Consider the following 25,369-nt stretch of genomic DNA (forward strand, 5'->3'; position numbering starts at 1 on the left):
TTTTTTTTTTTTTTTTTTTTTTTTTTTTTAATTCTTGAAATATCAGCGACTGAAACAACTTAAAAATTCTCAGTAATGAGGAGACGGAATTGTTGTAGGTCTGCTATTTCAATTAGTTGAACTTGTTCTGTTGAAGAAAACAGTGAAGCCAGGAAGCTTGGGAAATAAATGTTAAGCCAGAATCCTCTTAGTTCCTGTTTAGAGAAATGGTTGCTCTCTTAGGCTGTTAAAAAGTGTTCAGAACATCAACTGTGCATTAACTGTCTGAAGACGTTGGCAGTTAATAACTTGTGAGCTTGAACTTAGAAGAGGTGAAGAGATAAAATTGTCCATCTGTGTTGATAGTGTTATGTCTTCTGATCTGTGTTCACAGTTCAGACTTCCTGTAGTGTATGAGGATGGAATGCATTCACATGCACGTCAAAGTATGCATGCACTGGGATGCAAAAGATTATTAAAATATCCTGGTTTTCTGCTTACTATAACTAATCAGTCCAGTCAGCTCCATATTTCTGAATATTCACTGAAATTTCTGGATTCCTTCCAATAAAGATTTTAGTGAAAATGCTGAGATTGAGAATAAAAATTAAGTATTTAAGTAAGGTACATGTTTTAAAGTCAGGTTGTAATCAGAAGGAGAATGATGTACTGCATTTCTTTGAAGGACTGACAGAGCTTTTTAAAAAATATTTTCATAATGCATGATACTCTTGTTCTGCTAGTGCTCTCAGTGGAGAAAGACAAGAATTTGAAACTGTTCCTCTGTCCTCTGTTATTTTGCCCGCTGAAACCCAAGAGGTACTGTTGGTCTGCATTTCCTGGATGAATAATTAAGAAAAATAGTGTCCATCTGTTGTTTATGAATAATTTGGATGGGAAAATGCTGATTTACACGTGGTCAGAGAATGGATAGACTTTGTTCTACAAGGGACTTCAAAGAGCAATGCACCCTTGGGTCTGCAGCTGCCCAAGGACGCTTTACATCCCAACTAGTACTTGCCAGTAGCAAGTTCATGTTTTGCTGCTTGGCTGTTGCAATCCCTGCCATCCGGCAGACAGCAGCAAAACTCAGTAACAGCCAGGCAGATGGGTGGGTTGCTCAGATTGTACATGAAAATGTTAGCTTTGCATGTAGGAACTCTTTAAGATGCTGGCAAGGGACAGTGATTCTGTTTTTTGCTTGTCTGGCAGGAAACATGGTACAGCCTTGCTCTCTGGCAGAGGAAGTTTGCTGTATAGAACCTACAGCGCCTCCAATATTGAGGTGTCTCCATTTTTTCCAGTTCTTTGCTTCCATGCCATTCAATAAAGTGCAGTTATTTGTTACTTTTATTACTTCACATGCTCAGTCTGGCAGTGGCTATTAAGGAGTCTCAAACTCTTGTCATGACGCTAGAGCTCTGTGCCATGACTTGAACAGCAAGAAGTGGTTCTTGGTGTCTGTGCTGAGATACTGTTAAAATTAAATGGGAAGGTACTTTGCATTTTCAAATTGCTATTAAAGGTGACCGAATATTAGCAATCTGAGGCTGCCTAACAGCTGGGAGATGCCAGTGTTCTGAGACTTGGTCATCTCTCCCCTGTTCGGACTGTTTGTGAAAGGCTATGGAAAAGGCTTGGAAGCAGTGCTGACATTCATTGGCATTAGTTTTGAAAACTTAAAATTATTCTGGGCGCACAGCGTACTTGTTATGCCTGGTTTGCTGCAGGTGGCATGAAGAGATGCAATTCAATGAGCCCGTACTGTGGAAAGGTCACAGAACCAGCATGCGCTTTCACTGCATGCTTAAAGAAGCAGGAAAACCTCAAGCACTGCCAAATTGTTGCCCACCTGCAACCTTGGTACGTGGTGGTATTGGTGCTGCTCACGTTCGTTAGATATGGTTCCTGCTGGCATTTCTGCATGTTTTGAACCTTAACGTATTTGTCCAAGATTACAGTTTCTCCAGGACCTCAAGCAAATGTTCTGTTCTCTGAGCAACTATGAGTCTGATGTTGCTTAAGTTTGACAGTCCTTTTGCTCAAGGAGTTAACTTTGAAGGTGCTACCAGTTGTCTCTCTTATGGGGATTGCTTTTATGCTTAAAGAAAACACAATTGGGATTTATTTGTATCTTGAAGTATTTCAAATGCACTCTGGCATCCTCTGCTTTTAGATGTAGTTGAAGGCAAAAAGCTGAAGTACTATTTTCAAGAGACAGTAGTAATAAATTGCAAAAATATATAGCATTTTTAGGAATCAGGAAATAACAGGGCATTATATAGCAAGAAGCAGCAGAAATGTGGGTTACCTAGTCTGTCACGACATTGTTCACATCAGACAACCACTTTGAATCTTTTACGTTAATTCTTCAGCAGCGCACATGGGCATTTTCCCATTGATTTTTGAAGGTGGATTGATATCACTTAAGGCACTGCTGTTGTGTACTCCAGGCCTCTGAAATCAATTTTACACCAAAGTTTAGATGGAAAATCTTGCCTTTCCTCTGGTGCCAAACGTTTTCAACTAGTCATTTTAGGTTTTGAAATATTTATTCATTACGCAACACAAAATCTGCTAAAGACTTGTGCTTCCTAGCGTGAACATACAACCAGACGAGCTGGTGCTGGCTGGGTGAGCACAGTTTGGAGTCTGCACGGGCATCACTTGTTCCGCTAGAGTTTCTGTGGAGCTCTGCATTTCTCACTTGAATTGGCAACTGTTGTCTGCATGAACAAATCCACCTCTCCTTTCCCAGACCAAGTCCTGCTGGCATCCTGACAGCAGAAAGCTAACAAAATGAAACATTATACAGACTACCTCATTTTCTGCATGCTCTGAGAGTTAGGGATTTTACACAAACTCCAAATTTATTTCCTGAATTCTTCTTGCAGTAAAGAAAATTAAGGCCAGATTTATGTCGAGGAATCCTGACCCCCTGGAAGGAGACCTGGTGGTCATGGTGGCAAGGAGCTGAGGAGGTATCAGCTGGACATCGTGGGGTGAGGGAGGCCGACTGCAGTCCAGGCTGTGTTAGCAGTGGGGTGAAAGGAGGATGCCGAGTCCATTTTCGCCTCCCCAGCACAAGGAGGACCCGTATTAAATGTTAGGGGGATGGCTGGAACAGTGACAGAAGAGGAGAAGCTGAGGGAGGTGGCTTTTTTCAGCCTTGAGAAGGTGAAGTGGAGTCAGTGTTGCTGTCTGCAGCTACATGATGGTGGAGGGCACAGGGAAAGGAGAGATGCAGAAATGCTTTCCCCCCAGTGAGCATTAGTATATTGTTGACTGTTTACATCAGGCTTTTGATACCATGAGTAGTAGAATAAAAGGCAAATGAGTTGCACTCACTGTTTTTTGCACCAATAGAATTGCTAGAGTTTTATTTTGCTCCCTTCAAAGTAAGGTGCCCTAAATGCGACAGCATCACAGCAGCTTAACACCTTCCTCTCTTCTACTCTGACTTTCCCTTTCTGCGTAAGAGAGCTAATTTCCATTTGCATTCAGGGGGACAGCCCGCTGGGCTTCAGTGCTTCCAGGGATCCTTCTGGGTATGTGCTGTGTCTGGGCTGAGGCTAGCTAGCAACAGGCATCCATAGGGGAGGAATTTATATTGTCTGAGAAGCCTGAACACTGAAGTACTGTAAATGGTGTTTTCACACACTGCAGCTAATTCCCACAGTTTCCATTGCTTTAGGCTGTTGCTTCTGATGAAAAACAAACAGAAAGGTCTGGGAGCTGAGGAATGTTAGTCTGAAGCACAGTCAGAGTAAGGCCTTCGCCAGGGTGTACAGCAGGAGTCAGAAAGGGAGCTGTGTAATGCCTGTACAAAAGGGGGGTGTCCAAGCACAGTGCTCAGTGCTCCGTCAGTGCCAAGGCCACAGTTCTCAGAGACTTTTGGAGCTCTAAGGACCCAGCAGGGTAATCCACTTCAGTGGTCGGATGCTCTACCCTGTCAGCAAATAGAAGTGATTTCTTGAAGATATGCTCAGAGCAAATTTCAACACTCAACCTGTAGTCAGTAAAGCAGTTTTCCAGTCACGGATGAGTAAATGGAAATATCTGATGTTGGGGAGCGTTTCCCAGATTTCTTACTGAAGAAGAAAATAACTCTGGTAGGGGACAGTGACCTTCTGGAAGTACACTGAGCAGGCACAGTGAGCATATCACATGGCTTTGTTTTCTTAGGATGACCATGTAGGTAATAATGCTGCAGCTCCTCCTTCATACTGCTGTCTGCCTTTGGCTCACCTTCCTCTCTCTATACCTGGTCTTTCCTGTAGCCTGTTGCTTGACTCCCCCTTGCAACTTGCATGCTGCATTTTTTTGTGAAGTGAAATGTAGGCAAAAAAAAAGTCTGGTTTGGACACTGCTTAATAATTCTTCTAGTGTGCATGATGCGTGGTTCCAAATGCTGATAGTGATGATTAGCACATGTTTATCACACCCGCAGATAATTCTCGTGATTCTCACACTGGATGAAGTCAGTGGGTTTTGAAGCTGCCCTTACTCAGCAAAGTACCTTGCCATCTGCAGTATTGAGGAATTTTTTCCTTGGCTAATTCTGCCAAACCTGTGGAATTACCCTCTTTATTCTGCATTCTATCAAACAGACTTACTGTGGTTTAACATAAAAACTAAGTGAATATTTTTTTCCATGAGCTGCTGGTGAACATCAGCCATCATTCTCAGAGTATCCAGTCACCTGTTGTGAAGCATAAATAGTGGGTTTGGGTTTTTTTTTAAGAAACCCTTTCATTATTGTACTTAAGTGTGCACTAAGAGGTTGTGGCCAGTGCTACAAGGACCTTTCCATTCTTTCCTGTGTGAAAATGAAGACAATCAAATGAAACATTAAAAGAACAAACTGTCTTGTCAGTGGAACTTTAAATAGCGCACATCTGCCTTTGGTTATTTGAGTGCTGGGAAACACAGGTAAACCTGCCTTACTACATAAAATAAGGACCAAGTTTTGTTGGGAAGTGAGTCATCAAGGTTTAGTTGAGTTTTCACGATCAGGGTTGTCCAGTACCTGATTGTCAGTGGCAATAGCTTTTTGAGACCCACAGATGCCCAAAGACCTGCAGAATCTTGCTGGTAGGTATAACCAATGTGCCTGCCCAGCCTTGCAGAAGGCTGCTTGCAGGCGAATGGCACAGACTTGTGTAGCTTGTACAGCTTGAGCTGAGACATGTGAGTCAGCCCTGGACCACAGAAGGAAACCAGTTTCTGGGTAATAATGTGACGAATGTTTCTGAGCTATCTGGGAATGCTGCAGCCAGCGCTCTCCCTTCACTCCCTCCGGGAAATGCCAGAGCTGAGTGCATGCGTGTCTGCCATAGAGGTCAGGAGAAAGGAGTGTGTGTGGTGTTGACTTCTTTTCCTCCTCTTGCCTGCATTTTGGGAGAAGAAGATGGAATATTTTGGTCGTATTAACCATGTGAGATGTTACAGCTTAGTATCACCGTCAACGCACAAACTTTGTGAATGCGACCTGAGCTCCCAGCAGGACTGCATGGGCTTTTATGACAAGGAATCCCTGGGGATAGAGTATTCAGTGCTCAATATGTTTAGGAGTATTTCCTTTGTGACTTGTAGCGCTTCTCTTTTTGGACATGGTATTTGGAAACTTTATTTGAGGTCACAGAGGTTCCCGAGCGTCGTCTGCTTGGTAGGCCACAGCTGGCACGGCAGGCTATCCTGCTGTCCTTTTGTAGGGAAAACCAGCAGAACGAGAAATACGTTGCTCTGAGATGGCAAGAGTTTGTCCTTGCTTTATACTGTACTGTCTCTGTATGTGCATCTATAAAGTCCCATTTTAATTCAGACATGAGTATGAAAGGGAATTCTGCAGAGGAGTAATGCCTTGCGTGTGTCCAGGAGATTGAGTCAGTAGTAGTTACACCCATGAAGTTGTTAAATTTCGCATTTGGTAAATTCCTTCTCAGGAAAAGAGGATCCCACTTTCCAAGCTCTTTTTTAGAGCTACACTTGGCTGCAAAGTTAGTAGGTATACAGGGAAACTGGGGTAGTGAGTGTGCAGTCTGGAAATCTCTGCTGAGAAAGCAGCTGGCTGCACCAATGGAGCTGCAAAGTGCACGAACCTCTGTTTGTTACGGCGTTACAGAGCATGAGGCTGTTACCAAAACCTGAGTATATGAACGAAATAAATACTGTAGTTTTTGGAAGTTAATGAAGGCACAGAGGAGATCAGTGACAGTGTTGTGCTCTACCCTCTGGCAGGTCTGTTCCCAGAACTGCTTCAGCTCTGGAGTTGTCATGGATGCAGCCATGGCAGGCCATATTAAAGTGGTCCAAAAAAAAAAAAACTAAAGGAAGCTCTCCACTCGGAGACACATTTTTCCCATAAGCCCTAGACCTTTAATCCTAATAACTGTAAACAAACCCTGACCTGGAAAAATCTTTTCATTTTCTTTTCTTCCTCTTCAAGTGTGGGAAGAGAAGTCCCACTCCTTAACCTTTGCACAACCCCATATTAATCTAATTTTCTACTTATCATGACCTAGTGATTTGGAAATCGCATCTCTGCTTAATTTAATTTTTCTTCCTATGTTTTTATGTTATGTTTTTGTTTTTTCCCTTGTTCTTGGTTCAGTGCTAGTTCATTAAACTTCAGTCACATATACCAACTGGAGGGCACACAGCTTGTTGCCATTTCAGCTAATCAGACATTTGTAGATCAGAAGGGGTTATTGCATACGCACATTAAAACTAGGGTGCTCTCCTATTATTCCTTTCCCTACTTGGGAGGCTTTGGTCAATCACTGTTTGCTCATTATGTTGTCCCACCAGGATACGTACTCTTTAAAGCTTAGCATAATAATCATCTTTTTTTTCTAGCTGATTCAAAAATTGTGCCATCCTCTGTTCCCTGCTGCTGCTGTTGTCCTTGTGCAGTATTTTGAAAGTTAGCTTAGGCGTACTAGCATGTTAGAAGGCACCTCATGTTTTGCTGTGTTTACAGACAGCATGTGTAATCCAACTATTGCATTGGAGAGATGAGAGAGCCAGGAGATCTATGCTTAGCCATATACTTATTTTTTGTAGCCATTTTTTTTGTCTTTCATCACTCAATTAAGAAAAATAAGATAGAATTAAATCAGTGTGAGAAGAAAATCACGTTCCGAGTTCCTGTAAGAAATGCTGTAAATTGCAGTTAAGCTTTCAGGCAAACTGGCAGTAGTTTGAGTGATCAGCAGCTTCCACTAGCTTTGCTGTAAATCATTAAGAGCAAATACTCAGATGTGATCTTAAGAGATGTTTTAACCTTCCCTTAGCAGAAATGTTGTGGGAAAATCAGAAACTTATGTTACTTTTAATTAAAAAATAATAACAAACAAATTGAGTTATGAGTTATGACAGAAATATTTCTTTAGGCACAAAACTTTTTTTTTTTTTTTTTCTCAGATGTCTTTAATTTGCTAGCAGCTCCACAAAAAAAGTTTGGTTTAAGTGTAATATTAGCAAGACTTGGATCAGCACAATACCTTGAACTCCCTGTCACTGCACAGCATAACATCTTTTCCCATGCTTATGTTTAATTGCTGCAAATCCAGCAGTTCCCACAACTTGTTCTGAATTCCTTCCACTAAAATTGCTGAATCTTGGAATTCAAGCTATCAAAAATTGCATCTGTGGAAGTAATGAATCTTACATCATAATAAATCCTGAATTATTTGATGATTTGAGATAGCTTCCTTAACTGCTTTCCATCTTCTACCTTCCCTTGCAAGTTTTCTGTGTTTTTTTTTAATTTTATTTTTTTTTAATTTAAGAACTCTGATATCTCATCTTCAGTATTCTTTTTCTGAAGACTATCACTTAGATTGGAAGGACAATGTCATCTTAAATGCAGCTGATGTTTTGTTACTTTATTTGCAATAGAAGTGGTCAACACTTTGCATGAGTAAAAACATTTCTGTAGGCCTTTTAAAAGTCATAGTGGAGAAATACACAGTTTTGAAATTCTCATGACCAGCAACCTGAGTGTGTTGCAACCGTTCTGTAAGGGAGCAGACTGCCTTCAGTGGTTAAATTCGAAGAAAAGCAAGTGTTAAGTGACAACAGAAATTGTGAAGAGCGAAATGATACTTCAAGGGGTTTTTTATAATCATACCAAATGTTACTTTTAATAGAAAAGGTAACTTTGCAGGGGAGTATTTTAATAACATGATAGATGGTAATTTAGATTATATATTGACATTCACATTGCTGCATGTAGATAGATATACTGAAAATTCAGTAGCTTGGTGGGTGTTCTTTTTATGAAGTAAAACAAGATGTCCCTGAGAGTTTGTCCTGTATCAATTTTTTTTTCCTTTTTTTTTTTTTTTTCTTCTTCTTTCTTCTCTGTGAAAGTAAATAAGAACAACTTGAGCTTTCTAAAACTCCTATTGGAAATCTTTTTCCCAGAGTTGAAGAAAGTGCTTGAATGAGTTTCCAATTAACAAAAAAGCCCCTTACTAATATCAATTAGTTAAATAGCTGCTAAAGTAGTGGAAAAAAAAAATGTCAAGCCTGTGAATGTGCTATATTTCCCTCCCTTGTCCAGCACAAGCAGGTGGTAGTTTAGATGCCTTGGCAAATGCAGGCCTGGGAGGGATCTCCAGCAGCGGGTCAGTTCATTGCTCTGCAAAGCAGAACCGGCTCTGTGGATCGCTCCACAGAGAAGCACAAGGTAACAGTGGAGAAGTGTGTATCGACTGAGTGGGCAGTGTTGAGGTACATGGACTGATGCTGGAGTACGTCGTGGACTATGCTCAACAAGGCGCTTTTCCTCTCCCACCTTTGGGAGCAGCTCGAGCCTGAGGTCTCTCTTTGCACATGCATTTGGGGCACCTGTCCTTGCCTGGCTCCTTCATGAGGCTCAGCCCTCCTTGGACCAACAGTGCTGTGTGCAGCTCCTGCACCTGGGAGTGTTCCGGGGGGAGAAACATTGTTTTAGAGCTATAGGTGTGCATTAGAACCCTTTCACGAGGCATTTGCTTATCCCGTACAAGATCGAAACAATGCAATGATGATCTGAGTTCATTTTACTTACAGCTGCATTTGAGGAGAGCACTGTAACGTATGCTTCTTTACACTCACATCTTCTTTTATTACTCCCAGTTATGTACTCTGTACATTATCAACAGAAATTACTGCTCAGCTATTTTCCAGCAAGGGGAATTCCTCTCTTAACAGAGTCAGTCATCCCTCCATCAAAGCTAGGACAAGACACACATCTACTTAGAAGAATTATCTTTAACTCTGCTATTAAATTAGCAAACAAATAATAGCAATAGAATGCTTCTGAAAGACTATACAGGGAGCAAAACTGGGTACCATGCCACTTATTGCACATACATAATGTTTCAAGTGATCCATCTGCTCTTAGTGCAAATAGATGTTGTATTAAAATGGAAGATTACATTTGTGATTGCTCAACATTTATCTTTTTCTTGAAACATTTATGGTTAATGAAACATCCCCACTTATGCTAAGAAGCAAGCAGAAAATAAGTGATTGCACAGGGTCTTAGGTTTCTCAGACAGAAGTAGAGTTCCGTTCAGTAAACCTGAAAATGAAGGAATAATTTACCAGCTGTCTTCGAGAGATGTGGGCATCTCAGCATTACCTCCTAATCTTCTGCAGAAAGGTACTCCATTTTCTCTTAACAGCTGAATACAGTTGGATTTTGTCATAAAGTAGCTAAGACTAAGTGCTTAGTAAGGAAGGAATTACTGCTGGTGAAAATACACATAGACAATAACCAGTCCCTAATTCATCAGGGAACTTACTCCATGTTAATTTCCATTATATTGGCCCTTAGTGTGTTAGTGTTGAGCAAAAAAAAAAAAAAACAATTACTGTGCCTATGGGACACAATTAGGGGATCCATGATGGCAGAGTAACTAGTGGTCTGTGAATCCCCCAGCCTGTGTCTGTAGCACTGACTTGCTCCCTTATGGCAATGGAGCAGGGTTGGACCAGCGTTTTAGTCCTGCCCTTTTATGTTTTAAAATATTTGCCTATGAACTGCTCATCTCCAGGCTTCCTCAGGATGAAACTATTTCCTAGGCTGAAAACAAATCTTTTCTAGCTCCCCAAGACATCTGTTATGTGTCTCCTTGTATGAATTAATAGTTATTTCCTCTTTTGTTTTGTTGGGGGCATGGCAGACCCCACCTGCTGAAGTGAAGAGAGGCTAGAGCCAAGCCAAGGCAGCTCTGATGATAAGCAGCATTTTAAAACCCAAGTGTGAGAGAACCTTCAGAAGGAAGCTGCTCATTTGTCAGTTCTGTGTAAGTGGATGCTTAGATAATATCAAATAACTTGGCATTTGCTTGTTTCCAGCTAAGTATGAGCAATGGGATGCTCCAAGGTGGGTGTAAAAGGAAAAAGAGAAGTTCTACGGTAATTTTATTAATGGGTTTTGCAGGATCAATGTCATTAAAAGATGGCAATGATCCTTTCAGATCCTTTTAAGGAAGGTTTTGTTTCTCTTCTTTTTGCACCTTCTCTAGTGCTATCAAGTGTAACTTTATATTTACAGCTTGTGAATCACCTTAGCATGGACTCCAGTTGTTTTTTTGGCCTCCTCTTACCTTTTAATATTCACTTGATTTCAAGTGAGCCACTTACTGCCTAATTGCTTTAATTTTCATATGGATAAACTGAAGCGATGGTGACTGGGTTTGATAAGGTCTCTGAGCAGTTCTTATGGAAGAGAGGTAATAGCTTGACATTGCATAGAATCACAGAAATCAGAAAATTTGCTTACTCAGCCTGGAATGGTCTTTGTTCAAACAGGCAGATCCTCTGGTAAGGTAGGATTGTACTTCTGCGTGGTGCCACCTTTGCAACTTGACAGCCATGACTGCTTTTTTGGAAGCCCCTTGCCCTTTTTCATTGTGTGGCTGACCCTGCATTTCTTTGGAAGTGTAACCTGCCTATCTGGTAAAGAAAATGTTACCTTTTCAAAATGTAGTATTTTCTTACACCATTTCAGATGACCTGCTCTGTAAACAGAGCGTAGGGTCGCGTTTGCTTTAAATAGTTGTGTCCTCCCTTTGACATTGGTGGCAATTATTTTGGCCTTATTGATAACTGGATTGGTTTTGTAATGCAAACATTTCAAAAGCATTTCATTAATGTGGTTCAGCCCCTGGGGCAAAAGCTTGCTGGCACTTCTTCTGTACATACCTTGTCTGGATCTGCTCTGCACAGAACAGGTTGATCATGCATGGGTTGCACCTCTGGTTTGGACACCAGGGTACATGGTGAGACTCTTCTGTGCACCTGCGGATTTCCCTTTGCCACGGACGCTCCTAATGCCACCAAAATGTGGATTATGACGCAGGCCTTCCCTTGTCTTAGCCAAGCCAAACTGATCTCCAAGTTCTTTTTTCCTGTCTTAACTCATGACTGCAATTTTTCATGGGAACATGAACAGCTAAGATGAAAGAAAATACGGAGAAAGACCCGTTTAAAATTAAAGCATGCTTTTCATCGTTAAAAGTTTCTGTCCTGAAATTTTAAAAAAGGCTCATATAAGCATATGGTGTTTTCTCAAAGCTAATTACCTTCACCAAGGAACTTGGCTTATGCTGTCCCACAGAGCAGCCAAAGGAAAGGTAATATTTACCAGATCTGACATGAGAGATCAGTAGAAGTGTAAATAGAGTAGTCCTTCAGAAGACACCGTAGTAAAAGCAATCATCCTGTAGCTCTGACAAATGTACGAACATCTGTTCTAGTGCCGTTTCTGCTGTACAGACCTTCCATTAAACATGGAGAGGAAAAGGTTTTAATTAAATGAGCAGACCGACACATTAAACTGATAAGATTGTGCCATCTGGGTAGGTTATATTTGCAATTTTTTCCACAGCTTCTTAGATTTAGGGTATACTTCAGTGATGCCCCAGTTATTCTCAGGAAGATGCACCGAGCCTTAGGGCATTGGGGTTACTAAACAAAAGCATCAGGCTGTTAAGTATTTGTAACAAGATGTATATTGCAGCATCTCATTTCTGAGCTGAATCATTTTTCTTCTACAATTTTGGTTTTGCTATTAGCTCTTGTTTTACTAATGCACCACTGCTTAGTGCTGACCACAACTACTACTGTAGATTTCAGGCAATTACAAGGTACGTAAAAATTATTTATTTGCCATAACTAAATGTCAGTCAATAGATAGTCTGTATGGACCACAGATTAAGAAACATTTAAGACCTGCCTTTAACCAAGGCCCTGTTGCTGAAGCTGTGTCTTGGCTAGCTGCTCCCATTCCTTGAGGTGGAAGAACAGTGGGGTTGGTGGAGGAGGCAAAGTCTGATATTGGGGAGCTACTGCCAATGAGAGACCGTGCAGCGGTTGGATCTGCAGCTGCTGCTGCACAGACAGATAACAGTCCTCTGGTACTGTCACTATTGTTGAGGGTTTCAGATAGGCCAGAACAGCCATGAAACGGAAATTAATAAAAAACCACATTGTTCATCTATTCCCTGCTAGCAGTGTGTCACTGGGTTTGTACAAAATAGTTAGCTCAAGAGAATATGGCTCTTAATTCAGATGGAAATTGAAAAGTAAAATTTTGCAGTGCTTTAAATGCAAATTTAGTGTTTGTCATCCCTTCAACTTGCAATAGGTAGAGCAGGGTGTTTAATATGATGAGATGCAGCTATAAATAAAAAGCTTTTATAGCTTCAAAGAAATCATTATAGAGTTTAATTGTGTAGACAGATTCAATTCCCAGAAAGGCCAAGAGGGAAATCAATTGATAATTTTAATCCAGAATCAATTTTATTTAAGTTTTCAAAATGTGCTGACCCAACTTTGTCATGCAGCAGTCTGTGTCTGCTGAAGTAGCACACACATTGTGGCTGAATTGGGTTCCTCCTTACACAGAGCGGAGTTGCTGGTGAAGAGATGAAGTCTCCTGGGAGCTGGTACTGCTACACTGGTATTGACCTATTGTCTGCCAACATTTTTGTCCTTGAGTGAGATCATCCTCTCTCTCTCTGCTGCAACATATGAGCTGATGCTAAACGGTGCTGTCACAAAATGCTGCCTGCTTCCTGCCTTTTCAGCTGCAGGATGGTGTCTCAAATGTTGCAGCAACCTGAAGGAAATGATTTGTCAGGACTTCAAGTGATTTAAATGTCTGAAAAGGTCTGAATGACTGTATGGGAGGACATAGATAAACTCTAGTACTCTGGATAGAGGCACAGGAAAAGAGCTTCAGACTCTTTCTCTTCCCTGATAATGCCACTTGATAAAAATAATAACTTGTACTTTAGTTTTTATGCATCCTGTTTCTTCAAAATGCAAGAACTAAATTGTCTTTGACCAGCTAGGCCATCTTTGATCCAAGGGATAGCAAGCTTCCTGGCAAATACCCACAACTTGCACTGGTTTTGATCTGTTTTGTGTAGTCACTGCAACCTCAGAAATTTGATGAGCTGTTTCAGTTTGTTTGAAGGAAGGATGTCAGCTAAGACAGATGTGTTTCTAAAGCCTGACAATACCAGACTGTAGTTCATCTAGTATATGGAAGGACACTGGGGTTTTGTAAGTGCTGTTAGTCTGGCTGTAATACCATGCCTGTGTACATATTTTGTCTGGATAGGATAGGCTTTAAAAAGAAAGCAATATGAGCATCAAATGAAGAAGTCCTGTGCTACCTGATGTAAGTATAAAGCCAAGGAATAAAGGTATAAAGAGAAGGACACACAAAATAAAGGAAACTCATGCTTCTGATAGCGACTGCACATCTGCAGTTTGGAACATGCTGCATTTGTAGTATTAATGAGAAATGTATGTATGCTTTTGAAGTACTCTTACTCCGGATGAAATTATTTAAAGGATTTTTTTGGGACACAACAGCCTGTGCATTGCACTGTGTCTGAAGGATGCCCCTCACTGTACAACTGCACCTGTTGGAAAAGTTTTTGTTATTTATCCTTCAGTAAATGGTGCTGTTTCCAAATGTTATTAAACAGTTATGTCTCCTGGTGTGATAGTGTGTAAGGTATAGATACATATGGAATATCTGGGCCAAGGCTTTGTGGGTGCTTGTGCTTGTGGATTGTGTGTGTGTGTCGCATGGGGAGAGTGATCCTCCTTAACACAGAATTGGGTTTGATTTTGCCTAGTTCCTCAAAGTTCCTACCATGCTTGCAATAGAAACTGATGCACGTAGGATAAACTTCAGGGTGTTTCAGATTCTTGGCACTCCATAAGGATTGCATGTTTGGGGTGAAAGGGAAAAGAAATTGTGCTTTATCTCCTTGGAAAGGTGTGTAATTGAGAGAAGTATAGGAAAAGGTTCTCCAAACATTGTAAGACCATGTTGACCTTAGAAGTATATTGGATTGGTTCAGGGGTGATTACAGTATTAAAAAGTCACATTCTTGTTTCCCAGAGGAGGAAGTAAAACTGCATTTTGTGTTCATGTCCACAGGCGTTAGAGTTGCAGGGAACCTGCTGCACAGGTCAGGAAAGCACAGCCTGGTGGAAGGCTCGAACAAGCCCTGTCAAAAATAAAAAGCTCATAAATGTCACTGGAGCTGTGACTCTATCCCCAAGCCTCTGTCTGTGTGTAAAATAGATCGTTCATGGAGTGCTGGCAACAAGCCTAGATGTTTTCTGACAGGGCTCTGCTCTGCGCACATTTTGATCCTGCCCTTTGGAAGATACTTGTAACTTCTTTCTTCTGGACTTCTTAGCCTGGACTGACCAAGAAGTTAGGGTTTTTTGAGTAGCTGCTAAAAGTTGTGCAGCAAGTGTGACAGGTCAGCTCCAACAGCTAGCAAAAACGGGACGTTCAGTCAGGAGGCTCTTTGGAGTGCTAAATTCTGGGACTCCTCAGGGATGCCCACCCCGTACTGCAGCTGAGCAAACCAAATTGGAAATAAGGTCATGGCTGTTCCCTGTGTTCACAGCAGAACAGGGGTGTGTCTGCCGAGGGCATCTCTACCCCGTGCAAAGCAAATGTGTAATTTATTATTTTTAGCCTAGGTAGCGATGGAGCAGCAGTGCTGGAGTGAGCAGTGGCAACAACAGCAAGGGAATGAATACATTTCTGTTGTTGGAGCTGCCTCTCTCAGGTCCTTTTTAGATATTTCACTGTTGCCTCGTTACATTAGTTTTGCTATCTGTGGAAAGGGGATAAAAATATTTATCTGCTTATTGCAGCCTAGAGGAATAATCTGTTTATGTTTTATGTAACTCCTTTCTCAAACATATTTTATTAGCAGTAGCCGTAGGAATAACTGTTCTCTTGTCAGTCCCTGGGCAAGACAGTGGTTAATACCTACTGGTCCTTATTATTTTAGGATTTACCTATGAGGCATATGGAAAATGAGTATTCACTACTCTTGTCTCTGCTTATAAGCTGCATAAAAGCACTTTTGTGGACAGAAGCAGGATTTCTGCCTTCTTATTGTGTTTTCCCTTGACCCCTCCTCAAAGTTAGACCAATGCAAAGTACAGAATTTAGCTTTACCTTCCAGCTTGCTGTTCAGTCCCTGGTTTTGGAATAACCTGCTGATCCTAGCTGTCAAGTTGTAGCTGTTGTGTCCGTGTGTGACTTGGGAAATGGTGGTGCACAGCTGAATCTTGCCCCATCACTGCTCTCCTCTCCTGAAAGCTTGGAAATAAATACATTATTCCATGCTCTAATGGGAAAGGAACAGTGTCTGATCTCCTGACAGACACTAAGTTGCAGAGGATAAGACAGGTCTCTTCTGACACTGATGCTGTACTTTCGGAAGACTGCCAGGGTCCATCTGCACTGGTGAAGCCACACCTGGAGTGCTGTGTCCAGTTCTGGGCACCTCAATACGAGAGAGATCTCGAGGGGCTGGAGCGAGGTCAGAGGAGGGCAACGAGGCTGGGGAAGGGCCTGGAGAACAAATCCTGTGAGGAGCCAGGGAAGGAGCTGGGGCTGGTCAGTGTGAGGAGGAGGAGGCTGAGGGGAGACCTCATCACTCTGCAGCTCCCTGAAAGGACACTGCAGAGAGGTTGGTGCTGGGCTCTTCTCACAGGGGATTAGTGACAGAACAAGGGGGAATGGCTTTAAACTGCAACAGGGGAGGGTCAGGCTGGACATTAGGAAAAAATTTTTCCCAGAAAGAGTGGTCAGAGAGTGGAATAGGCTGCCCAGGGAGGGGTGGAGTCCCCATCCCTGGGGGTGTTTAAGGGTCGTTTGGATGAGCTGTTGGGGAATGTGCTGTAGGGGAGAACTTTGTAGAGTCGGGCTGAGGGTTGGACTCGATGATCCCAAGGGTCTTTTCCAACCTGAATGATTCTGTGATTCTGTGTGATTTGTGTATTAATATTTTATAAATTAGCTGTAAGTCACAGTTTTCTGTAGGACCTTTGAAGGTCCCATAGATGATATAAAAAGACAAATTACTTTTGAGGAAGTGTGTTTTCACGCTCTCAGCAAAACAGTGGTTATCAGCATCTAATTTAGCATAGCCCAGCAGAAATGAAAGTATTGCCAGATGTGTCTAACAGTTGGCAGGTAACAGAAAGAATACCCAGAAGTTTTAAGAGAGCAGAGACCTATTTTGTCTCTTTTGTAAGCCTTTCTGTCCAGATCAAGAGGAAATCACAGGACAAAGTCAGAGTCCCTCCTCCACATGTGCCCTGCCCTTGTCATGTTTTATTGAGCTGGGTATCAGAGGTGCTACTGATTACACTCTTTTTTACAGTGATGCTTCTCCAGCAGGAATGGGAGTGAAACCACTGTCTGGTCTCACTGGACCTGCTTCACAGGTGTCAGGCTATGGCAGCAGGTTTCAGTCATTTCAGACCAGAGTTGTGTTCAAACTGATGATGCAGAAGGAAACAGACTTAAAGAGTTGGGTTCGTAACTGTGGTATTGCAGACGAACTGTACCACCCTGATGGCACATGTCACTGAGCTGTTGGAAAGACTGCTGGGAAACAAACCCTGTGACTCACAGGATGTGCTGTCTGTGTTTCCCAAAGGCAAAGAGTGTGAGAAGTTTTGTTTTCCATGTAAGAGCAAGTAAAGTTTTTTTCTGGCTCACCTAGAGGGTTATTTTTCATAGTCAAATCTTAAAACTGTGTTCATCTTCAGAACCCCTGCTTATTTTCTGATTTCCTATCTGGATTTGAAACCAAGACAGTACTGTCACCAGCATTTCACTGTGGTGCAGAGGGAGGCACAGGTGGAACAAGCGTATGGCCACTTCCCAGCGTATATATGACTTGATTTTGCTAAGCACATGAGATACCAGAGTCCATACTTGGTTATGTCAGACAAGATGTTAATGACACATGGAAATAAAGTGCCAAGTTACTATTACAGAGAATATAGTGGAGTATCTGTCTTGTCTCACATGCTTTCCTTGACTCAAAGTTGACACGATTACATAATGAGTTTTGAATCCACATCTAAACTTTATGAATTCCCCATTTAATTAATAAACTTTTGTTTACTCATTTTTCTTTAAACCAAGCAAATAACAGCTGGTGTTAGCTTATGTCAAGAAGATAAGGCTCATGACACAAACACCATACTTTCCCAGCATTAAAACTCAAATTCAGTTAGTCCGAAGCACAATTTTAGTATAAATTTGTGTTCATGAACCTGTGCATTTCAAATGTAACAAACAGATGTAGGAGGAAGACAGAGAACATGTTGTCCTTATGGGTTGCAACAGCATGATAATTTTTTTTCTGATTTCTTCTTCCAGACCTGCTATAATATTTCTCATGTCTCCCATTCCCCTTAGGTCCCAGCTCTTTGAAAAGTAGCATATTTTGGAAATTCCTTCTTGTGACCTAGCTTCTGGAGAGGGTTTCTCTAAGCTGCAAGGCAGAAGAGCAGCCAAAAATGTAATTGGGCAAGTTAAATGGCTTTGCAGCTGAGAGCCCTTCACATGGTGCAGCTGACATGAAGCTTCCATGAGAAGATATCAGCATGGTCATATTCAGAGTTATTTGGGCATCCCTGCGGGCTGTGTGAATATAACCAACTCAAACCCCAAATGCACACACATGCAGACAAAGGCTCATTTGTTATGTATCAGCTAAATTGGAACTATAGTGAACTATAGTGAAGTTGGAAGGAAATGGAGGAAAACACCCAGGAAGATTTATTCCTGTGTTAGAATATACAAAACAAGATACTGTGTCTGTATCTCATAGGAAGTAATTTTTGTGCCTGATTGTCATTTTCTGTGATTGTAATCTCCTCTCCCCCTTAATATGTCCTTTAGTTTGCAGTTATGGTTGTGCATGTGACTGACTTTTCACCTACCCGTGGAACTTGTATTTATCCAGCAGAGCAATCAAAAGAGCAGTTCAGCTTCTCATAGGAACGTCCAGTAATACCTATCACTGTAATGCTGCTTTTCGTAATTTTGAGGACCAAGCTGACTGCTTTACTTTTGATAGAGATAATTTCATTAACGACAAGAGACTTGCTGATAATGTGAACATCGCTGTGTTTTCTAGGAGATTTTAACAAAGAACCCAAAGTGTTCCTGTCACACTAAATTCCCTAATCATTTCAGGATTGATGGGTATTTTAAAGATTCCCCTTAGTAGTATTCTATGAGTAATCACACTACTTAGCTGTCTTCCTTCATACCTCATTCTTTAATACATATGTGATCATATTATTAAACGTCATAAAACACAAGGGATATGCTGGACAGCCAAATTTACATGAGTGAATAATCCTTACAATTCATATTTCTGGGTGTTGCTGCCTTTTTGCATGGGTGTAGCCCAGCTGGCACCTCTGAAAATGTTCCTGCCTTAAGCTACTAAAACTGAAGGGAGGAAGAGACTCAAGTCCCATTTCAGCATGCACTATGGAAAAAAAAATGCTTTCTGAAGTCACATGAAGTATTAAAAGTAATCCCACTGTGCTCAATTACAGTCTCTCCAGTAATTTCATTGGGATATTGGGATACTTTAAACTGCAGACCCCGGACCTTCGAGGCAGAGCAGAATTTACTAAGCAATTTGTTTCAACAGGTAAGAAATGTTAATTTATTGCTGGTGAACTAGGGAAGAAAGCAAAATGTCCAGCAAAATAGTCCCCCTCATCTTGGCCAGCTAGCAGGAGAGGGGAACTTGTTAAACAGTCTGGATACAGGGAGCTGCTGTTGGGATGGTGACATTTGCAGGCAGCAAAGTTGGTGTGTTTCCTATCTTCCCATCCCTTCCCTTGTTCCCTGCCCACCTACACACACAGCTGCTCCCTTCCCCAGGCAGCCCTGGTGTCAACTGACATCCAAAAACTTCAGGAACGCAACCCCACACTGCTGGGTCAGACACAGAAACATGTGCTGTTTACAAAAGATTGCTCTAAATATTCCCTGATGCAACAGGGAGCAACGTGTGAGACAGCAAAGGGAACAGAGAGAGGTTCCTTGCCTTTTCCATGAACTTCAAGTAAGCTAAAAGGCTATTTGTAGTGTAATTTTCATTGAGGGAATTCAGAACTTGAGAGCCTGATCTTCAGTGCAGTGCACCTTGTGAGGCTATCGACCTGTTTAGGCGAAATGTTTAATTCTACATTCACACACAGAAATGGTGTTTATCCTCTTGAATTGCTGTGCTTGGTCAGGAGCTGTGACTCCTGTGCTTAAGAAACTATTTTTAAAAAGCCCTACCTTCCAAAAAAGGCTAAGGTAGCCTGAGTGTGACTCTTTTGGTTTTACGCAGTGTGAAGACTCAAGGTTGTGATTTTGACACTGAATAGGTTTTAAGCATTAGTTGTGCACTTGGGGTTTTTTTTTGTTACCAGACCAGTCCTTCAGAATCTGGCATTGTGTTCAATATCATGCCTTACACTTTTCACCAGTGATAATCTTGATTTTTTTGGTGGTGTTGTCTTCCCTAAATCATGCTCCCACAGTATCTACCCTATTCCCTATGTGTAAGGTGTGAATACACACACCCAATTAGAAACCTGCTGGGTAACAAAGGCAGCATTGCAGAGCCACCCACAGCAAACTGTAGAGTGAACTTACCTAAGGATTCGAATATGACTTTGTTTTTCAGGTGAGCAAATAGAAGTAATAACTTCTGAATTTGTACTGGGAGTGGCAATTAATCTAAATGGTGATCACTTTCATTCGGAGTCTTCACCTTTGAGCCCTGGGCAGAGCAAGTGGTCAGGGAGCTCTGCAGGCTCATGGCACAGCTTTTCCCTGGGCTTCTTCAGCACTCTTCCAAGCCTGGCTAATTCACTTAGGCGCAGTAACCAGACATGACTCATCAGCCTAACCCTCACTTTTAATGAGGAATCCTACAGCACCGTTTCAAACGGTTAAAAAACACCTACTGATTTCCAGGGTATATTCTTGTGCCCAGGAAGTAATTGTTTTTCTTGCTCATATGCTTTTGACCAAACTGTGCAGTAGACTTACAGGCTGGCACTGAACCAAATTCACCTTGTAGTCTGTCTCGCCACTATATGGAGCCACCATACTCTGAGGGGTTTAGGTGGATATTCAGAAGGAATTTGTTCAGGAGGACAGAGAGGTTTAACCTCAGCATTTCAATGACAGATGCTGCATACTTGCTGTGATGTGGTTCAGCTGTCTGTAGGGCACTGGCAGTAGCAATCTCATTGTGAGTTCAGTACTGAACTCCTCTAAATCTTGGCAACCATGGTTCTGTATTTCTATACTGTATTTCTGTTCGCTGCATAGTGTCGGCCAGTGTCTGACTCCTTGGGCAGTGGCTACCTGTTGACTACTTACATCACTGACCCACTGTTCAACAGGAGGGGTGAATTAGTCACCAACAACGCTGAAAAGGCAGAGGTTCTCAACACTTTCTTCATCTCCATCTTTCCCAGCACTGTTTGCCCCAGGCCTTGGGAACAAAAATCCAGGTTGATGCAAACACAGACCCACTGTCAGTGATGGAGGAGTTGGTATGTGAACTATTACAGGAGCTTGACCCCTACAAATTGATGGGCTCTGACAATATCTACCCGAGGGTGTTAACAGAGCTGGCTGATGTTGTTTCAAGGCCGCTCTCCATCATCTTTGAGAAGTTGGCGACATTCCAACTGGATACAAGAGGAAAATTTTTCAGAATGAGAACAACCAGCCATTGGAATAATCTCCCCAGGGAAGTGATGGGTTCCCCAACACTGGGCATTTTTGAGATTCGGCTGGAGAGGGTGCTGGCCCATCTGGTCTAGACAGTGCTTTTGCCAAGGCAGCTTGGACCAGATGATCCTTGAGGTCCCCTCCAACCTGGGATTCTGGGATTCTATGATGTCTCCATAGATGAACGCACTGCAAGAGAAGCAGCTGCAGAAAGCTGGCTGCTCAGACCTGGGGGCAGGTAGTATTTGTAGCTCTCTCATTGCCCCTCTGACTGGGTAGAGAGTTGTGAATTATTGAGAAAAACAATACTGAGTGGGAAACTTGCTCAACATGGCTGTAGGAGGCTGTGACCCAGGGCTGTGTTCATATTAATGGTAGTGTTCCTCTTGATTTTGGTAGGGGAGGGAGCTGCTGTGTAGCATTGGAGTATGATGTATTAGGAGGGGAATATTCCCCTCATCTGATGACTTCATTGGGTGCAGCAGGTCCTCAAATGTGTTTTGAAGTAGTTTCTCATTAGGATCAACTCATGGGAAGTAACAGATGGCAAAGTGAGGCTTAATTAGGGAGAACTTTGTGCTTTGTTAATGCCCTTTCTCTCTATAAATAATAGCCGGGGAGTGGAGCAGGAATGAAGATGCTATTGTGTTTGTGGTTACCTCTGCTGCTATATAGATGTTTCATGCTGCCTTGCAGCATGTTTTGACAGCAACAGAAAGGAGTAGGAGGAATTTGCCAGCCCTTTCACAAGGGCAAAAATATTGCGGTTCTACTTCAAAACAAATGAACTGAAGCAATTTTCAAAGACATATAAGGGAAAACAAAAATGTAGGAGACAATTTTACATGAACAGCCGAACAGGCCACATAACCACTTTGGTCTTTTTGCTTTCAACTTCTTCTCACGAAAATCAGCGAAAGAAACAAAACCCAGTGATATTCCCAGTAACTCTCCAACTTTCAGTGTTTACTTCCATCCTAAAATCTTCCTTTAAAATGTATGTATGTATAGATTTCTCTTTCCCTGTGTGTGTATGTAAACACACTACTGCTCTAGCCTGGAGACCTACTTCTGGAAATCTTCTCTGGTGGTGGCAGTTTATTTGTTGAGGTGAAGAAATAAGTTTCTTGAAAATTTATCCTGACTTACAGAGTTACTAAGTATAGCAATATAGTCACTCGGTGTAGTACAGACTAAAGTCACAGATGACACCTTCTCACTGGTGTATATAATGTGATCGAGTCTGGATTTCTGCAGGCTTTTACAGAGTAATGTCCACCAGTAGCAGTGCGGCTTAACTCTCTGTGGTTCGGACACCCTGGCTTGCTGTCAGGCATACTCTGGTGCTCACTTCACAGCTGAATGATTCACTCACTTCACAGGACAATGTGGCTTTACCAGCCTTTTAAAATGCCACAAGTGGTTGTTGCCAGCCATCACCTGCACCTTCTCATTTCTTGGCTGATCCACCTGTGTACTACAGTGTGAACGTGTGTGTCTGGTATGTGCTGACTGGAAGTTTTGCATCTAAATCTGCTTCTGGGATCCCAGCTTGGACACTGGTAGCAGCACTGGCATCTGTGTATTGAATAACATTTTTTTTTGCAACCTTTGTTTTCAGTGATTGTTTTCAGGCCACAGAAATTAAAAACTTTGCAAAAATAATTCTGAGATAATTTTTTTTTTTTTTCTGGACTTGTCAACCTATGGCATAGATTTTCATATGCAGGGTTCTTATGGGCCACTTTGTACTCTTTTTTTGTGGACCTTATTAACAGCCTTGCAGGACAGACTCTTCTGTAATCACCCTCTTGAGGTGTTAGCTACTATGAAATCCTGCTCTGTTTCTCATGCTAAGCACTGACTCTGCAGTGGAAACAGGTGTTAAAAGAATTTAAAACAAACAACAACAACAAAAAACCCCACAATGTGATACTCTGTTTTACAGGGGGACATACGGATCTCGGAGACTACTAAGGAGATAAACTTCCTCTAGGGATCTTTTATCATAAAAGCAGCTTAAGTGACTCACTCTTTCCCTGAGGATATTCTTAAAGCAACTCCACTCATTCCATCTTTTAGTGGTCAGAAACGGGATTTATTTTGCGCTGTCTTAAAAAAAAAAAAAAAAGCATATTTTGAAAAAAAGTCAACGGCCATATTTCCAAGGAGGAACTGGGCTATATTTAATATTATAGGTCTGTGCAGCTCACAAACACATGGGCTGACTGGCACTATGTTCACTCAGGCAAGTGCTCTGGTGAAAGATTCAGCACTATTTTTAGTTCTCTTACAACAAACCACTTGATTGTAAGGCCTGGGGAACTGTGACATTGTGATTGCGAGGGGTCTGCTGGAAAAGGCATGAAGACAGACAGGGCAGCACGCTAGCTACGCCAAGGACTCCCCGCTGATGGCAGAGAAGCACACATCACCAGCAGGTATTTTAAGTCATCTTGTAACCCTTGATCTGCTCACAAAAGAAATTGCTGGTCAGAGACAGGGCATGAAAGCGTTAGCTGGCTGGCTCGATCTGCTCCTGCCCTTAAAGATTTCATTCCATAAATTCCTGTCCTGATCGTCAGCTTTTAAATAATCTCTTCTTGTTTCCTAGCCTGTTCTGGGATTTTACAGGATCTTGGGCAAGTTAAGAAATAACAATAGCAAAACAGAAATAAGTTTCCCAAAGCGAAGGCGTTCTGCTTTTAAAGAAACGCAGCCGTTTCAGTGCCTGGGTGAGTAGCCTGTAACAAGTACTACAATCCATTCCTCTCTGCTAACTGTATTAATTTGTAAAAGAAAATAGCCTGCCTTTGACCGGCCAGCCGGCTGTGGAGGATTTGATCAGACCCAACGGGGGGGTGGAGGGTTTGCTGACAAACCCCGTGTGCGTGTGCCACACAGACGTGGTGCCTGGCGCCAGTTGGCTCTGCCCCGGGGTGGTGGTCCCTGCCCCGGGCAGCCCTCCTGACCTCCGTTTGTCCCCGCCGTGCGCCCTTCCTACGGGCCGGTCCCACACCAGAGCAGCTGGTTTCGGGTCTGCTCCTGGCGTGTCTCATCCCCACGTTCGCGGGCCCCTGAGGGGCGAGGTGGTTGCCGTTCCTGGACGATGGAGTCATGGGCGAGGCTGCTGCCAGCGAGCAGATAGCGGGGCTGGCGGCAGCTGGTGGCAGCCCCAACAGCACCGACTGTCCCACCAGCGCTGCCTCTGCTGCCAGCCTGTGCTTGTGCCAGGTGAGAGCTCAGAGCTTCACATTTATTTCCTACACGGATGCTAGTATGTGTTGTGTCACAGCCTGTTGTGATACTGCCGGGGAGATGCGTTGTCCAATTTTGGCAGCATCCTGTCCTCCTCCTCGTTGGTTCACAAGACTTGATGCTGTGTAACAGCTTCTTCAAGTGTGCTTTGTTTTAAGAGAGAAGATTTCAGCCTTCTGGTCTCACAAGAGCTTCCAGCTGGGTGCTGGCTGGAGCAGCAGCTGGACTTAGGCAAGGAAACTTTTGCATATGTAATATACCTTGGATAGCTGTCCAGTGCTTTGGTGTCTTGCATTTTCTCCCTTTTGTTTTAACTCAGTTGTGTAATGTTTTCAAGTTCATTGTTTCAGAGTCAGACCCAGACTTCAGGGCAAGCCTTGATGCAGTTTAGCTGCACTGCTGTGTTTTAAAATAAGTATTATACCCTTAATGATACCATTATCTTAAAATAGCATGATGTGTTGCCTCTTTTAAGTTATTTGGCAGAGAATGGGAGGAAGGGAAACTGTTGAATTCTCATGAACTCTCCATTTAAAGATCCTGCCTGGCTTTCAGCATGCTGAGCTGCTGCAGCCTCCTCTGTGTACTAGAAATGGGTATTACCAAAATGCAGTGTTCTTACACCACTCTCTGTGCTGCTGTGGCCATGTCCTCTGCCTCAGCTGTGCTTTAGGTGCATTTGAAAAGACAGGTGAAGTGGCAGTTTCATAATCAAGTTTTCGGTGTATTCCCTGCTAGATGTGTGCATTTGCATGTAAACAGTGCAGAGGGTGCAAGCAGAGTAGCTATAGCATGTGTTGGCTTACGTTTGTGTGAACTGAGTTCAGATAATTAGCTAATAATCAGTCATGTTTATGTGAGATTAGATAATTAATGTTTTGGGGCTTATTTAAAGAAATATTCAAATACTAAAATGTAAATACCCTGGTTTGTTCTCACTGATTCTGGCCACTCCAGATTTTTATCCTCCAGAAATAGTCTTCAACAGTGATTGCCGAGTTGTGAGTCTCAACACTAATT

The 25,369-nt window shown here is 42.3% G+C and overlaps 1 protein-coding gene across 4 annotated transcripts in view; it reads left to right on the forward strand.

Annotated features, from left to right (window-relative positions):
- The window catches only part of ARHGAP24 (Rho GTPase activating protein 24), a 221,006-nt gene that overhangs the window by 112,287 nt on the left and 83,350 nt on the right, over positions 1-25,369 (forward strand). The window contains exon 1 of one of the 4 annotated variants that reach the window (XM_026847435.1): positions 23,294-23,532. The exons of 2 other annotated variants lie outside the window; for them this stretch is intronic. In XM_026847435.1, the coding sequence (XP_026703236.1) occupies positions 23,505-23,532 (28 nt within the window). In that variant the 5' untranslated portion in view covers positions 23,294-23,504. Of the gene's footprint in view, positions 1-23,293; positions 23,533-24,002; positions 24,326-25,369 lie in introns of those variants that run through there. One more of the 4 variants, XM_026847438.1, reaches the window with a different exon arrangement.

This window comes from Athene cunicularia (genome assembly GCF_003259725.1).
Source record: "Athene cunicularia isolate RWA chromosome 4 unlocalized genomic scaffold, athCun1 chr4_part2, whole genome shotgun sequence".
NCBI classification, from domain to species: domain Eukaryota; kingdom Metazoa; phylum Chordata; class Aves; order Strigiformes; family Strigidae; genus Athene; species Athene cunicularia.